Source organism: Scleropages formosus, chromosome 22 (assembly GCF_900964775.1).
Source record: "Scleropages formosus chromosome 22, fSclFor1.1, whole genome shotgun sequence".
NCBI classification, from domain to species: Eukaryota; Metazoa; Chordata; class Actinopteri; order Osteoglossiformes; family Osteoglossidae; genus Scleropages; species Scleropages formosus.
The window spans coordinates 8,137,083-8,153,776 of NC_041827.1; the positions used below are offsets into that span (position 1 = coordinate 8,137,083).

At 39.4% G+C, this 16,694-nt stretch overlaps 2 protein-coding genes across 3 annotated transcripts in view; both read left to right on the forward strand.

Annotated features, from left to right (window-relative positions):
• LOC108918295 (uncharacterized) overlaps positions 1–6,894 on the forward strand; it is a 34,532-nt gene extending 27,638 nt beyond the window's left edge. For both annotated transcript variants that reach the window (XM_018725415.2, XM_029247732.1), the window contains 15 exons: positions 1,169–1,426; positions 1,569–1,704; positions 1,862–2,038; positions 2,195–2,277; positions 2,590–2,638; positions 2,801–2,890; positions 3,015–3,110; positions 3,196–3,267; positions 3,451–3,537; positions 3,690–3,836; positions 4,826–4,986; positions 5,172–5,291; positions 5,377–5,482; positions 5,766–5,815; positions 5,965–6,894. In XM_018725415.2, the coding sequence (XP_018580931.2) occupies positions 1,169–1,426; positions 1,569–1,704; positions 1,862–2,038; positions 2,195–2,277; positions 2,590–2,638; positions 2,801–2,890; positions 3,015–3,110; positions 3,196–3,267; positions 3,451–3,537; positions 3,690–3,836; positions 4,826–4,986; positions 5,172–5,291; positions 5,377–5,482; positions 5,766–5,815; positions 5,965–5,992 (1,660 nt within the window). In that variant the 3' untranslated portion in view covers positions 5,993–6,894. The remainder of the gene's footprint in view (positions 1–1,168; positions 1,427–1,568; positions 1,705–1,861; positions 2,039–2,194; positions 2,278–2,589; positions 2,639–2,800; positions 2,891–3,014; positions 3,111–3,195; positions 3,268–3,450; positions 3,538–3,689; positions 3,837–4,825; positions 4,987–5,171; positions 5,292–5,376; positions 5,483–5,765; positions 5,816–5,964) is intronic.
• A 3,695-nt stretch (positions 6,895–10,589) lies between these two features.
• On the forward strand, positions 10,590–16,270 carry dtx3lb.2 (deltex E3 ubiquitin ligase 3L b, tandem duplicate 2). Its single transcript, XM_018725455.2, has 9 exons — positions 10,590–10,655; positions 11,479–11,542; positions 11,659–11,748; positions 12,503–12,571; positions 12,822–13,065; positions 13,555–13,691; positions 13,863–15,206; positions 15,484–15,701; positions 15,918–16,270. The coding sequence occupies exons 3-9, from the start codon at positions 11,698–11,700 to the stop codon at positions 15,985–15,987; spliced, it is 2,133 nt and encodes a 710-aa protein (XP_018580971.2). The 5' UTR covers positions 10,590–10,655; positions 11,479–11,542; positions 11,659–11,697; the 3' UTR covers positions 15,988–16,270.
• Positions 16,271–16,694: the final 424 nt, after the last annotated feature.

The window sequence follows — 16,694 nt, forward strand, 5'->3', positions numbered from 1 at the left end:
TAGTAATGCTTTTTTCCAGACCAGCACATACTGCTAATGTAAAGTGATAAGTCCATTTATACAACTGGGTAATTTTCTGGAGCAGTTCAGGATAACTCAAGGTTACTACAGCAGGCACAAACATTTTTTACAATTGCATATATATTTATTTAATGGACACAATTCTTCAATGGGACTTACAGTTTTAAGGTATTTCCTATATTTACCCATTCATGTAACTGAGTAATTTTTACTATATCAGTTTCAGGTAAGTACTGTTTGAGTCCAAGGTAGCATCCCTCCGAAATTTCAGGGCATCTCCATCCAGAGCATACTGTCTCACACACCCTATGCTTGCAGATAGACTCCAGACAACTGTGACTGCATTGGACAAGTGGAAACTATAAATAACAAATTAATTTGTGAAAATATAACATTAAAAGACAGGGTAGAAATTGCTATAAACATCAGTGTGCATGCATAAAAATACCTTTTATGGTGGTATTTAGTTTTGGGTCACATGTATTTTCGAGTAATGATTTTTTTTCTTCCCTATAAGTTATAATGGTAATTTCACCCCCTCACAACTGTCACTTTGTGCAGACCCGGATGTGGACCCAATCACAGGGTCGTTTGTTGTAAAGGCTGTTGGGACAAGGCAGTACTCATAGCCAGGGACAGTCGTGGTGAATCCGAGGCGCATACGTTGTACATGGGGAGAATCCAAGGACGTAGTTGATGAGGACGTTGCGAGCACTGATGTCATAGTAGACAGGCAAGGGACAAGGAGACGGGCGAGGGAAACAAGGAGGGAGGTAGACAGGGGAGAGCAGATAGGGCGCTGTAGAAGAGCCATGATCACAGGAGGGACGGATGTCTCAAAGAGATTCTGCGACTGGGAAGGAGCTGGGGATGGTTTTTATTGCTGACTGCTCCGATTGCTGTCAGGAGCTAATTGGAGTCGGGTGCTGCTGGTTGTGGTGCGGGCGTGGTTATGACAGTAACAGGATTTCACACAACTCTTGATTTCATGGAATAAATAAACCCCATTATGAGAAGGATGTGTCTACTTTTCTGATAAATTATACTGGTAAATGCTGAGACCTCTGGAAAAAAGCTAGACATAGATACTGAATTTATGTCAGTTGATCTGCAGAGACAATATCTGCTCTGTCCCTTTGTTACTTAGGGGTGAGGAGCAGGGTCCTGCCAAAGTCTCTGTCTCTCCTTCCCCTGCTGCTCCTGCATCTAAGAAAGTCCAGGATGAAGCAGCTGCTGAGGCTTCATCTCAGACCTTGGATTTAACAAGAAGAGAAGGTGGGGATCAGAGACCCACTCCTGACAGCACCACTTCTGCTCTAGAGGTTGAGCAAACTGTCATGCCACCCAAACACACGGTCACCTTGTCCAGTCATGAACTGAAACACAACGTGGAGTCTGAAGATGGGTAAGTGAGAACTGGAAGGAGTTACAGTGGTTTGCACATATTTTCCTCCTAAATTACACATTGTTATGTGGTGAGCCGTAAGTTGGACACAACTAGATGGACACAGTGACCTGGATTTCTGTCGTCTCCCTTTGTTACTCAGGGCTGGGGAGCAGGAACCTGCTAAAGTCCCAGTCTCTTCTTCCCCATCATCTGCACCTGGGGTAGTCCAGAAGGAAGCAGTGAATGTGGTTCCTAGCACACAGAAATCTTCACCTGACCCCAGTTTTGCTACTGAGGTGTGGTATAGATAATCTGAATAAATTTTCAGTTTCACCAAAGAAATTATTATAGTGTAAGATAATGTAAAGCTACTACAGTTCTGCAGTGGCAGGTGGAGTATATTTCTGACGCAAGTGTAAGTAGTAATACTGTAATAATGGTATTAATTTTCAGGGGCTTTTGCGGATCCATTTGGTGGAGGCTCAGGACCTTGTAGCAATGGACAAGCTCATGGGTGGCATGGTGAAAGGGAAGAGTGACCCTTATGTCAAGATCCGTGTTGGGAACGTGAAGTTCCGTAGTCATGTGATCAAGGAGAATCTCAATCCCACTTGGAATGAACTCTATGAGGTAACTCATAATTAAAAAAAAGTGGTTACATTTGAAGACTTTCGTTTTGGAAACTGACTGGAGAAATTTTTTGTACATGTCTACAATGTGCTTCAGTTTTATGGCTATTGGAATTGATTTGAGGACACTGATACTGACAGTGTGTTGTTTCCTCAGGTGGTTCTGCCCCGTCTTCCAGATCAGGAGGTCCAGTTTGAGTTGTATGATAAGGACCTGGATTCAGATGACTTCTTGGGCAGGTGCGTGCTGGGATTCCTTGGAAATATTGTAACTGTTCTTATATTTTACGGTTTGCAGTAATATGGATGAATGGGTTGTGATGACTATCCAAGCATGCTTCACATTTATAGTATTACTCAATAAATTCACAGTATTATTGTACAAAATTTCAGCAGTGCAGTACTATTGTTCAGTTCTAAATGTGTTACTTTAAGGTTTTATTCATTCTGTGCAATACAGAGAAGCATTTTCAGAATTACGGGAGAAAAATTAAAATGAGTATTTACTGTTGCTGGATTACATGTAATTTGATTATTATGTTATGTGTACAGGTTTAAAGTTAATTTGAGTGACATCATTGCAACCCAGTACATTGATAAGGTGAGGTCTCTTCAAGTGTCATTAAATGAAGCAGGTGATAATATACTACAAATGTATATGAGTACAAGTTGTATGGCTGCAGTCACTTTATTTTGCTGAAGAATTGTTTATTTTGCTGTATTCCTTGTGTATTAAGTTCCTTTCAATATGTCTTTGTGACAGTGGTATACTCTGAATGATATAAAGTCGGGCCGTGTTCACCTGGTACTCGAGTGGGTGCCCACTGTGGAGGACCCTGCTAAACTAGGGCAGGTTGGTCTGTTTCCCTTCCACATCACAGTTACTCTACTGGTGCTGCATCAGCAGTAAATTTCTACGATTTGCACATAGTAGCCATTATGACTGTTTTTAAATGACTGTGAATGTGAACTTGCAGGTCATGCAGTTACAGTCCCAGCAGTCCTATGAGAACAAAGCAGTGCCCTCTGCTGCTCTGCTTTTTGTGTATTTGGACCATGCCTACGCACTGCCTGTAAGTATACTTTTCCAGCTTATGCATTCCATATGGTACATAGTACATTTAGATATTGCAGCCTTTTCCTCTGTTCTGTGTACAGATGAAGAAGAGTGGAAAGGAGCCTAAAGTGGGGGCAGAGCTTGCGCTTGGAGGAATGTCATACAAGACAAAGGTTAAGCTTATCTTTACCTATCAAGTGATCCTATCCAATTCCTGAGCTCACAGTACCAGTGCAATAGTACCGTGTTGCATTGTCTGCTGCTACTAACAAATGGTTTACATACAGTTGCAGAATGATTTCAGTAGACTTGCTAATAACTGTCATCTCACTCACTTATCCCTCCTCTCTTTGAAGGTTTGTGATCGTTCCACTTCACCCCAGTGGAATGAGGCATTTTACTTCAAGGTTTATAACCCCAAAGAAGAGATGTTTATCATAAAGGTGAGTGCAGGAAAATGCTGCATGGAAATCAGTGCAGTCAGCTTTTATTGTCTTTCAGAGCAACTCACACTATTACCCATTCTGATCATTGATATGCAGGTGTGTTTGTACCATGATGGAAATCTCTCTTTTGCTCTCATTCTTGCTTACAGCTCTTTCATACTGGTGACCAACCCACTGGTTCCCTGGTTCTCCCTGTCAGAGAACTGCTTAAGGAACCACATCTTGTACTGGATCGCTGGCTGAATCTGGATGGAGTTCCACCTGAAAGCCAAATTCTGCTGAGGGCTGAACTCAAGGTAATAAGCACAACTGGAACTGTCATGCTTACAACTTTCAGGAGGCAGAATTTGAATTATTCCCTGAAAAGTGCAAAATTTTTCTTGAAAATTGTTTTAAAATGCTTTAAAGTAACTAGTTCATAATCCAGTTTGGCATGTGGTATTTTGAATTTTATGACAAAATGGGGTTTGGGGTGAGTGTTTTTGTTATCAGCACTTTGACAGAAAAATACTGTAGGTTGCTCAGCAGCTCCAGAATATTTTGTTGTACTAAATGTATCAATTTTTTGCACCAAAACTACACTTACCTAACAGGGATGCTCTCATTAGTTTTTCTAAAGTGAAACTGTTGCTTTAATAGCATTAGAGAAGGTACCATTGCAGTTAGAGCTGGTGCCTTTAGCTTTTAAGGTTCCAAGTTTGACTCTTCTCTTCTGCTGTAGTGCCCTTGAACAAGGTACTAAAGGTATTAAAACTCAACTAGAATTACTGAAAATGTAAATATTTTGTCTCCACAGTCTTAGTCGATCCCAATTTCTGACCGTTTAATTACATACGTTTGTCTAGTGTCTGTCAGCTTCTGGCCTTAACTTTATTGCTTTAACAAAAATATCTTGTGAGGTTTTTAATTCAAAAAAATTATTTAATTGTTGTTAATTCTCATCTGCATTGTATTTGTAAAGTACTTTCTCTGCACAAACTTCTTTCCCCTATCAGTTGCTGACCAATTCAGCCCATAAATGTGTAACATTTGTCATGTTGCTCCTGATAACCAACACTGTCAAACACTAGACACCAGCGGTAAACACTGGAAGCATGTTGAATCCCACAGTCGTATTTTCTTAATGAAAAGTAATGGTAATGTTAATGTTAAAAGCAACTTTTTTTTTACAGATTTGTAGCTCACATTCGTAACAAAAGAAACAAGTGTAATCCCATTATCTGAGATATTACTGATAGAGATTTTTATGATATGTATGTGTTTTACCCTTTTTGTTCCATGACAGATTCTATACTCAAGAAGAGCACAGTTTGCTGCTAGTCAGGGAGGTTCGACTAGCACTAATAGTCCTTCTTCTGGAGTACCATCCAGAAGTGGACAGGTCAAGCTCTCTATATCGTACCCCAAGGGTGAGAATCGACTGGTCATCATTGTTCATTCTTGCAGGTTTGTCTGTTTTATTTGTATTAGGTGTTTGATAATTTGTGTGGGGTAGCAGTGCTTTGTTTAATTACAGTTTTTTTTAATATGTATGTGTGCCTTTGCACTGGTGGAAGTATTTATTAATACGTGCATATGTTAATTACTGTGTAATGTCTCCACATTGACCTTTTGCTCTCTTGTTTGTCCAGGGCACTGCCTGCCTGCTCTGAGCCCTATGTGTCCTTCATCCTGCTGCCAGATAAACATAAGGCCACCAAGAGGAAAACCAGTGTGAAGAAGAAAGACCTCAACCCAGACTTCAGTGAAAAGTGAGAGAGTGTGTGTAGTTAAATGGAGAGCTAAGAAGTAATAATACGTCTTAATCTGTCTTTTTTTTACTCTTGCCATATTCAGGTTTGAGTTTAATATCACCATGGAGGAGGCTTGCCATAGGCAGCTGGATTTGTCAGTGAAGAACAATGTGTCCTTCATGAGCCGGGAAAGAGAAATTATTGGCAAGGTGAGTGTTCACATGTCTTTTTCATGTATCATGGACCTTGTATGTTGGACAACACCCAGTAAGACTCTCTAGGCAGTAAACCAAAGGAAAAACTCAGTCTGTGTGCCCTGGGTTTATAGTATGCGCACCTTGGTTGCGGATTATAGAAAGCATCATAGCATTTTAATGATCTCAATTTAATAGAGTCTGTGATTTTAATTAAGTCATTGTAATGTTAAAATGCCTTAGGGAAAAGGCCCTCCGCAGTGTCTCTTAACACTCAACATGTGCTTCATGTTTTCAGGTACAGATAGACCTTTCGCATATTGATCTTGCATCAGGAGTCACGCAGTGGTGAGTTTCGTTAACATTGGTGCAATATCTGTTATACTGTGAAATAAACCATAATAGATGTAATGTTTTTATTCTTCAGCTTATGACGATAAAAAGTTTTAACTGTTGAAGTAACACCATCATCTGATTTTTTCCCTTTAATATTTTAGGTATGATTTGAAGGAAGAGACCAACTAATTCAGCTATAGCAATCTTTTTCACTACGCACTCTCAATCCTGTGTATCTCAGCAAGCTATATCTGGTATTGAAACAATGTAAAAGCCCACTTCTCTGGAACAATTTATGGACAGGTTAAGGTAAAATTAGTAAGATATTTTGAATGTTTCCTTTTCACTTTTGCTCATTTTACATTACTTTATATTGTTATTAAGTAAATCCACAATCATACATTTTCAATTACAGTCACAGTAAGACACAAATGTAAACCTGCTTTAACTTCAATGTTTACAGTTATATTAAAGACTTTGGGCTGTTGGGGAAATGATGGTGACAGTGTCAAGTGTGTTTTTAAGAGGTGCTTACCTGGGTGTGTGTTGATAATTCTGTTTGTTTTGTATTCATGAATACAATCATTGTGACACTGACACAAAATACTGTAGAACAAGCTTAAGCAGCCCCAAAAGTACCCCTCTACTTTGTAAACAAACTCCTTGGCTTCCTGAGGGTAGAATAGTTCTTATGGGAAAATTCACGTTTTTCTCATAGTTTCCCTACTTCAGTATTTAGCAGTGTTTTGCTCTTTTCCTTTGGAAATCGAGGAAATAACCTTAATTATTGTTTGATATACCACCATGAATAGGACAAAAATGAAAATTCCCAGAAACAATTTATATAACCGTATGTAATAGCCAGGTAAATTTTTGTACTGTACTGTAATGTACTTTATTTTTGTTGTTATAACATTAATGTTGCTTGCACAGTGGCTTGCAGTACAGCAAGTACCTTGTACAAGGGTACTACAGCAGTGATGGAAATTAAAATTGGAGCGGCAACACAGGACCGCGGTGTCCTTGGCCACATTTACATTTATTTATTCATTTAGCAGACACTTTTCTCCAAAGCGATGTAAATCTCATAGAAAATACAGTTTGTGCATTACATTAGGAGAAAGAGAGACATAGTTGGAGATGTGTGATCCTTAAGTACAGTCAGTTTGTCTGTTTCCACCATATGCACCAGTGTTCACATGAGAAGCTGCATAAAACTTTATCAGAATATCGACGATTCCTGATCACCTCCTTAGTAATTTTTTTTTTTTTTAATTTTCACATCACTCCTTGTGTTACTTTCCAGTACTATGGAAAGCTACCTGCTACTTGTGACTGTAGAAATTTCTTTTCCAAGATGTAATCTACCCATCTCTTTGTTTTGATGACTATTAGTAATAGACCCAGCACTGAGACCATTTCTCAAAAGCAGTGTAGTGTCTTTCCTTGGCTGTTCACACTTATTTATCTGGAAGAATTTTGCCTATGTAAATTGTCAAACAAATATATTTAGCTTTAGTACAGTCTAGATGAGTTTGAAATGCAACAAATGTGAGAGAACAAAGTGAAAATAGCTGAGGTATCAACATGTCCCCAGGTAAAGTTGATAAATACACCATATCTGAAAATGGTGGGTGAATTTCTTTTAATCTTTGGAAACTAAAGTGAAAAAATGGAAGAATTTTCAACTGTGGTGTATGAGGTTATGAAAAAGTATAGGTGCGGAACATGACAATTAGCATAAGATCAAACAAATATTGGCTAAAAGTTTATTCGGTGTTTTAAGAAGTGGTCTAGATTGCTTGCCAGATCATGAAAATGCCTTAATTATCCTTCTCAGCTATTGCACTTCTGCTGAAATTGTATTATTCCTTTATGTCAAAGTTACCGTCACTGCTGCTTAATGTTTTTGGGAGGTTGTACGAAAAAGAAAGGTTTATGATTTGTAGGTTGCATAAAATGTAAGAGGGTTTATTTCGATGCCATGTAGACCAAAGCTAAAGCATGACCAAAGTCCAGATCACACCTGCTGTGCAGTTTGATTGGTGGGAGATTATTCTGATTGGACTGGTGAGTCTCTGAAGTCTGTGATCTTTAGCAATCAATCAAACGAAATATATCTTTTAAGTATTATTACTTCATTATTTCCGTTTTATTGTAATTACACAGTATTTACATTTAACGTAACAAAATGCTTTGTCTTTATTACTCCTACCTTACCACATTTCATTCAGTTTCTAATGTTTTTCAAGTATGTTAAATACTTCTACATTGTTCTGAGTATGCTGGAGTTTTGTATGTCATACTGAAAAGTAATTACGATTTTTTTTAGTTTTCTCAATTCTTATTGGTCTTTGTACAAGTAATATGCCGACACTCTTTAAAAAAAAATGTTTTATATATTGGTTACAGCCATTGTGATCTCATTGGTTTCAACAGGCTATTATTACTGCATAGGGATACATACTTATAAACCTTGAAGGGTACAGCTTTGTATGCCATGCCATGTATGGAGCAGCAGCAAGCCAGTTAGAAGCTAAAAATAAATGCAAATGTTGTTGCTAAATCTGCTTGTGTGTTACACAAACATGTATTCAGGAAGCATGTGTGCTGGAAGCTTGTACTGAAGTTCTTAAATAAACACTTGAAACAGTTTCATAGCTATTGTGTCTTGTGATTCTGGCAGTAGTTACAGTGAATTACTGTATATTACATACAGACATCCTAATGCTATATATCAAGAGCCATGTTTTCTTCAATACTTGTTTGTTATTCCAGGGTAAATTGACCTTGGTGCTGTTCAGGACAGCAACAGGATTCTTTCGTTCAAATCGGTATAATAATATTATTCCACTTACTGGGTTACAGTCACGTGAAAACAGGCTTTCCAGCTTTCTTTCTGTTTCTCCTCTTTTTTAAGGCAATGTGTGTGTCTCCTTAGTATTGTAAAAAGTAATGTTTTAGTTTTTAGTTAGAATTTTTAAAAAATTGGCATTTGGGCAATTATTCTGTTATCACTGACTGTGTATTTCAATGGAAGTATAAATGTTATTTGATTGTCCTTGGCTATGTTTAGCTACTGAAACACGTGTGATGGAGATGGAGAGCAGTACCTTGCTTTTGTGACAAAGGGCAGAAAGTCCGGGTCCTTGACTATGTATTATGCTAACGATAGTTGGCATCTAACAAGGATGCTAGTAAATGAAAAACCCTGTTGGGGTACTTTGATAATCCATGTACCTTGAAAGTTGTCATGTTTACGCAACTTCAGTTTCAAAATTTCAACCAGGTGATAAATCCTCGTGATAAAGCTAAGAATCCAGGCGGTAATAGGCTCTGCAAGAAAGACTATACTTCCCTTTCGACAGCAACTAACTCCAGTTCCACCTGGGGTTCCCCAAGCATCCCTTGGGCACATAATCTCTCCAACATGTCCTGGATCGACCCAGAGTCTCATCCTCATGGGATGTACCTTAGTGCTGCAAGGGCTGATGATGTTTGTTAGTCCTTGTCCTGTGCATATTGTAACCTTGTTTTTAGCTGGTGATATCCTTCATATGTGCACAGATTACATATGGTTAGATTTCTCGTGTTGGGCCTACAATATTTTGGATCATCAGGACAGATGGAGTAAGTAAATAACACTTGCTGCCTGTTAAGAGCTGAACACAGTACAGGACCATATGTGATGGTCATAGATTACAATATATATGAAGAAATGTTTTAATATAAGGGGGGTGCGGTGGCGCAGTGGGTTGGACCGCAGTCCTGCTCTCCGGTGGGTCTGGGGTTCGAGTCCCGCTTGGGGTGCCTTGCGACGGACTGGCGTCCTGTCCTGGGTGTGTCCCCTCCCACTCCGGCCTTACGCCCTGTGTTACCGGGTAGGCTCCGGTTCCCCGTGACCCCGTATGGGATAAGCGGTTCAGAAAGTGTGTGTGTGTGTGTGTGTGTGTGTGCGCGTGTGTGTTTTAATATAAAGTTTCAATAAAGACAGAAAAGCAAAATAAAAAAATATCTTTTTATATTTAATATTTTTGTGGTCTGCAAAACCAAGCACGATACAGAGTAATACATCAGTTTTGAATATGATATCTAAATTTCATAAGAATTTTGAATCCATATAAGATGTTAGTATGAGTCAGGGTTGTTTTCCTGAAACACTTCTGAACAGAGTCTGGACTAATGCCATCTTACCTAAAATTTAGGAAATATGACTGGTAAAACAGCTAGATACATATCATGCTGAAGCCACTTGTCCTGAGCAGGGTTGTGGTGAACTAGAGCCAAACCTGGCAACACAGGGCACAAGGCTGGAGGGGACATGCCCCAGGCAGGGCACCAGTCCATCTCAAGGCACCCTAAGCAGGACTTGAACCCCAGACCCACTGCACCACCACATCCCCCAAAAGATGGCACATGGTTGATAAAAACAAAGCATTTTGATAAGCGCTTATCTTTTGTCATTTTGTGATCTGTGAGATACCTTTTTTAATTTTTTTCTGGTAAAAAAAAAGAAATCCACTGAAACATGACATCACATGAACCTGTTCCATTGAAGGAATTCACATATAGACAATATAATGAAATCAGTCGTATCTAAAAGCCCCAGAAGGAAATGGTAAGCTATATTTTCTCACGCTTAGTTAGTGAAAACAAATATTCTGTGGACTTTTCCCAAAAAGGCCACAGAACGGTGCGAAAGCAGCAGCGGTATGAGAAGCGGTCAAGTCGGCGCGCCTGCGCATTAGCCGTCGTGTCTGCGGGAGACGCCCCCTAGTGGAGGCCGCTCTCACTCGCTTTCGGTTTCGTTTCTGCTCCCCACACGTCTCGTCGCTGCTGTACACACACACGGGTAAGGAGCACGTCCAGCGCTCTCGGCCCTTTTGGTCCAGAACATTACTATATTACTGTGTTCTTTTCCAAACATTTACCGTTATGCGAAACGTCCGTATTTGCATGTCATGTTGTGGGATTTTATGCGCTGGGCTGTTTGTCCCACTGCCTGTGTCTGCCTGCCTAAGCCTTACTCGGAGTATTATATTATTATTATTCTTGGAGTTTCACTACAAAGTCGAGCAAATGATAGTATGTATATACTGTATTGTATATTAAATTAAATATGCGCATTTCCATTATTCCCTGTATACTTATACTGTGCTAATAATCATGATGTAGCCAACTGCAAGACCTTCCAAAACTGGCCTCGAGCGCTGAATAAAAACCTTCAATAAAGAAATTATATAATTTATTTGTATCATGTCAGATGTCGACTTTGTAATTACAGATTCGTGTTTTTTTCCATTTCATGTGTAAGTAATACAGTAAAAGCAGTGTTGTTGTTTGTTGTCGTGCTGGTTAGATACTTTACCCTTCCAGTAAAACGAAAGTGAAATGTTTTCACTTTACTGCTTCATGACTGAGTTATTTTGAGACGTTTTCTAAAAAAAAAAGAAGAAAAAACAATGCAATGGCGTATAAGACAGCAGTGTTGACTACTAAGCCACATCTTTCTATTAATATGAATAGCACAATATTTAAAACTGCATATCTAATATTTCAAATATTAAAAATGTCTACAACACAATTGAAGGACTGCCTTCCCTCACGTCATCTTATGTCTTATGTACGTTATAATTATTACTTCTTCCTTCTCCTGAATCCTTTCTTTCTCCAAGGCTGCACTATTTGCACTTATCAATCCATTCATGAAGCAGGATTTTCCTTCTGCAGCAATTCAGGGTAAGTGCCTTACTCAATGCTACTACAACAGGACGTGGGATTTGAACCTGGGTCCTTCTGATTACTCTAACCACCATTAGAAACGTCATATTTTCTGTATCATTTCTCTTTTGAAGTTTCTCAGAAACGCGCTTGAGAAGTAACAAGAGCGCAACATGGCAACATCGAGTTCAAATGAGGAAACTGAGCAGATGGAGATGGATGGGGTAAGAACTGAGCACTGAACAGTGACTGTATCAAAAACATTGGGATGGACTGTCACACAATGCCTTGTTTTCTTCTGAGTGTGTCTGAAGCTTTGGGTAACATTTTCTCATGGTAGATAATCCAATGGGAAAAAACTGCTCAAACCTTGTTTATCCAATGGCAAAAAGAAAATGAAAAAAGAATGCCTTACATCAGATTTTGCTGTGGTTTGTTTCATAAAATTTTTACTGTGGAACAGGAAACATAGCAAGGCACTGCAATAATGATAGCACAGCAAATTGGTCAATATGACATGAGTAAAGGTCATAGGAAGGCAACTGAATTTCATTTGGTAACAAAAAAAGTAATTTAGTTGGTTAAGATTCTTTTAACAAAAGAATGAAAGTCCAGAATGATTGGCACATAAAAGCATATTATTGTTAATCCAGAGTCTGTCAATCTAATCTAACAGCAGAGGAGATCTGAAAGCAGATACAGGTTTGTGATCACCATTTGCATTTATTCATTTAGTTGATGCTTTTCTCTGAAGTAATTTACCATGGTGAGCTGCCTATAATTATTCCCTATTTATACAACTGGGTAATTTTTAGTGGAGCAATTTAGGGTAAGTACTTTGCTCAAGGGTACTACTGCTGTAGGTGAGTTTCAAACCTACAACCTACAGGTTTGAAGGCAACATCTCTAACCACAACATTATCAGCTGCCCAATGGATGTGATCAGACTTGACATTCAAACTCTTATTTCTTCATCAGCCTGCTGAAGACAGAGAAATGAAACAAACTCAAGAGCATTCAGAAGAAGCAGGACAGTTGGGAAATGAGGTGAGGTTGGGCTGTCACATAACTCTTCTCATGGTTGTTGGTATCCAAATTGGCTACTTATCAACAGAAGGAATATTTAGATTTTCACCCAGGGCAGTCTGAGAGAAAGACATGGTGGCAGAGGCAGCAGAAAAGAGTGAATGTGTCAGAGATCTTATTATTAACAAAAAGGAAAAGGAAGTCCTTATGTAACGGTCAAACATCAGGTTGACGGTAAATTTAACATCAAATTTCACCATATGTTTTACAGAACCTTTATCTGAGTAAGGATGAATTCAGGGGTGCAAAGACACCTACAGTGCCCCTTGGCAGTGAAAGAATCCGTGTTGATGTCGAATGGCCTGATGAAGAAATGCCCAAAAAGTGGCAAACATTATTAGAGAAGGCGCTACAAACAATGTTCAATAAAACTTTCAAAAATAATGTTGATGTGAAGATGCTAAAGATAATGGAGAACAAGCGTTCTGCAGAGGTGGAGATTACACTTGCTTCAGGTAAAAAAACATGTTTTTGTTCATTATGACCCTAAAACTAAATATATTCTACCATTTTTGACTCAGGTGGCACAGCAGATAGGAGTGCTGCCTCATAGTGCCTGGGCTGTTTGGGCATAAGTTTGAATCCATCTCAGTCTGCGTGGAGTTTACTTATCCTCCCATGTATGCGTGGGTCTCCTCCACAGTCCAAAGATGTGTTTCAGATGAATTGGTAACTCTGTACTGTATGAATGTGTGTTAGTGTGTTTATCTCAACTACAATGGACTGGTATCACATCCAGGGTGTACCCATCCTAGTCTAGCGTGCAGTGACTCCAACATAGGCTCTGGCAACTTTGACCCTCACAAGGGCAAATGATTAGTGAGTGAGTGACTTTTACTCTGCAGACTTTGTTCATTAATGCATATTTGTTTCACTGGGATTTGTTTGTTCTTTCTTTTACATATCTGTAAAAACATGTAGTAAATACTGTTTCACCCCTTTAGCATTAGAAGAGCTGCTGGAGTTAAAAACAGCAGAGCTGGTGTTCAAGGACTTGAACAAGACTGTGAGGGTACATTTTTCCCAGATAATAAATACACCAGCTGACCCACCAAAAATCCCATCATCTGAAAGATGCCAGGTGTGTATGCTTTTCCTTTTATTTTTGCCACCTCTACTAAATATTTTATCATTCCTTTATAAATATACTGTCCTTATTCAAACTGAACTGTCAGTGTAATGTTGAAGAAAGACAGGCTGGACACTGTACAGAGACACAGATAAAGTAATAATGTTGTGTTTTTTCCCACAGAAAAATATTCCTCTCATTTCGAAAACGTTGGAGGTGGACCTTCCAGAACCCAATGAACCCTTATCTGAGACAGCAAATAAGCAAAATTGCCCAAAACTGAATACAGCTAATCTGAACTCTAGACCTGGCCAAGAAGAACATAATTTACTTTCCCTGCCTCCGTTTTACTACTTTTATGTGATGAAGGCCTGTGGAAAAGAAATTGAAGAAATCCAGAATAGGTTTGGAGTAAGATTTGAACCCATGGTGTCAATATCAGTTAGTGCAGCAGATCAGAAAGAAAACGGTACAGTTGAAAAAGCCCTTGGTGAGTTTACTGAGCTTGTCCAGAAGCGTTTTCCCATCAGTGAAATCATCCTCGATCCAGAATGCATAGGAGAAGTGTTAAAAGAGGTCCAGATGAAAAACTCCACACTTCAGCTGACTGTGTCGGCACAGGGTTGCCAGCTGAGTGGTCCCAAAGAAACCATAGACAGATTTCAGAGATTAGCACAAATGCAGTCTAATATTCCATCTACATATAATCAGAGATCACAAGCTGGGCTGTCTGAGACCTTGTTTATTGATGCTAATCGAGACCCTCTAGCACGAGGAGTTGACATGCTTCATGTTCACTGGGAGTTCATCCAGCATGTGTTTGGAGAGAAAGTGGAAGCAATCCAAAATAAATTTGGGGTGGTTTTTACGGAAAATCATTCCTCTGAAAAGATAACAGTACGGGCTTCCTCACGTCGAGGGCAGGGTCCCTCTTTGGTGTTCCATGCCCATCAGGCACTGGTTGATCTCTATCAAAAAATAGCCACTTCTTTAATTAGCTGCACCTTAAAAAACCCAAATCAGGAACAGACTGTCAAAGACGTCTATGAAAACATCTCTCATCCTAATGTAGCAGCAGGAATGCTAAACGGACTCTGGAGGCTGATTGGTCTACAGGAGGATTTAGGTCCTGTAGTGAAGAAGATTGAAGAACAATTGGGTGGACCAGTCTTCAATGAAGAAGACAAGCGTCGGTTGGCACACTCTGGAGACATAGCCAGCAAAGACAGAGGGGCCACTAGGAGTCAAGCAACTGTGACCAAAGAGGAAAACTGTCCAATATGCATGGACACGTTCACAAAGAAGACACGGTTAAGTTGCAACCATGATTTCTGTGAGGAATGCCTAGAACAGTCAGTGAAGTCAATGGGGCCCCAGTGTCCGGTGTGTAAGAAGATATTTGGAGTGATAAAGGGAGACCAGCCTCCTGGAAAAATGACATGCCGTCGTACTGCCAACCCTCTTCCAGGATTTTATAACTGTGGCACAATTGAAATTACTTATTGTATTTACAGTGGAATTCAGTCGGTAAGAAGTTTGGACTTTTCCTTATTGAGGTTCTCTTTCTTGTGGTTTCACTTCACTGCCTCCTTAAAAATCAACTCTCAAAATCTGGTTTTACATTGTTAAAATGAGAACCTGTGCCATTTCCCTTTGAATTTGTTTTAGCAACTTGGGGAAAAAGGTGATATTAGGTAACTTGTTCCTAAACATATACAAGCAAATAATTACAACTACGAGGTCAAGTTTTTACACTGACTATACTTTAAAGTGTCTTGAGTTATTACTGAAATTTTGACTTCAGAAAGAACATCCAAATCCTGGGAAGGCATTCTCTGGAGTGAACCGGTCAGCATATTTGCCAGACAACAAAGAGGGAAATGAAGTTTTGGAGCTGCTGAAGAGGGCTTTTGACCAGAAACTGATCTTCACCGTGGGTGTATCCAGGACCACTGGACTCTCAGACACAGTCACCTGGAACGACATTCACCACAAGACTAATATGACAGGAGGACCCTTGTGGTATTAGCTCTTTATGAAATTTCATTAGTGCCATAGAACATATGCATTAGTTGAGCAACCAATCTGTTTTGAATCTCAGTTCTTATGTTCAACTTTGTGTGTGTTTGATGGAAATGGAGAGTGTATTATGGCCTTTTTATTGTTCTTCATTTATGGTTCAGTGTTTGGCTATAGCCTTTGTTCATTCCACTAACATCTTGTTTTGCTTTCCGCCAGCTTTGGATACCCAGACCCTGACTATCTGAAGAGAGTCAAGGAGGAACTTAAGGCCAAAGGCATTGAGTGAAAAGCCATTGAGATGTTCCAGTAACCAGTTTCATACAGACACATACTCGAATGACAAAACAAATGTAAAGTGGATCTGTTTGCCAAAAGAAAGAATTAATATTATTGAAACATTTTGTTGCTGAAATGCAGAGTGTAATGGAAAAAGGGACTTTTATGTATAATCCTAAAGTTGTCATTACTTTTGAGTGTTTGGTATTTGGGGAAGTTAGTCAGAATGATCATTTGTGAGTTTCATTCAGGGTTACAACTGGATGAGTAGATTGTTTTGTCAAGTTCGTTAATCCTATGTCAAGCTTGGACAATGAAGGTTTGTATATTTTCAATAAAGCAATGCTATGAAATTATAACTGCAGTGTGTGTAAAATCACAGCGCAATGGATTGGTATCCCATCCAGGGTATACCCTCACTACCCTAGTGCTATGCTTCTGGGATCAGTTCTGCACTACTGTGGCCCTGCCTTGGGCAAGTGGTTAATGGCAGTGAGGTAGTGTAAAATCTACAAATTATTTCATTTTGTACAGCACCGTCTCCCTTCCCAACAGGTTGCTTCAGAGGCTTCCACAGACAACAGTAATGCAAAAAAGGCACAGACACACAAAAAGGACACACGGGTGAACACGAACGTGACAAAAAAGCTGGAATGCTATAGGGGAGAGGAAGAAAAAATGATAAAGGGGAAAAAAAGTGGCTGCTCAACCCTCCTG

What these genes read in the sequence shown, in the direction of transcription:
- dtx3lb.2 (XM_018725455.2), top strand. Translation starts at nt 11,698, where the DNA reads ATGGCAACATCGAGTTCAAATGAGGAAACTGAGCAGATGGAGATGGAT. An exon ending in TTTACAGTGGAATTCAGTCG is followed by an intron (nt 15,207 to 15,483) that starts GTAAGAAGTTTG and finishes TTTTGACTTCAG; the next exon opens with AAAGAACATCCAAATCCTGG. An exon ending in ATGACAGGAGGACCCTTGTG is followed by an intron (nt 15,702 to 15,917) that starts GTATTAGCTCTT and finishes GCTTTCCGCCAG; the next exon opens with CTTTGGATACCCAGACCCTG.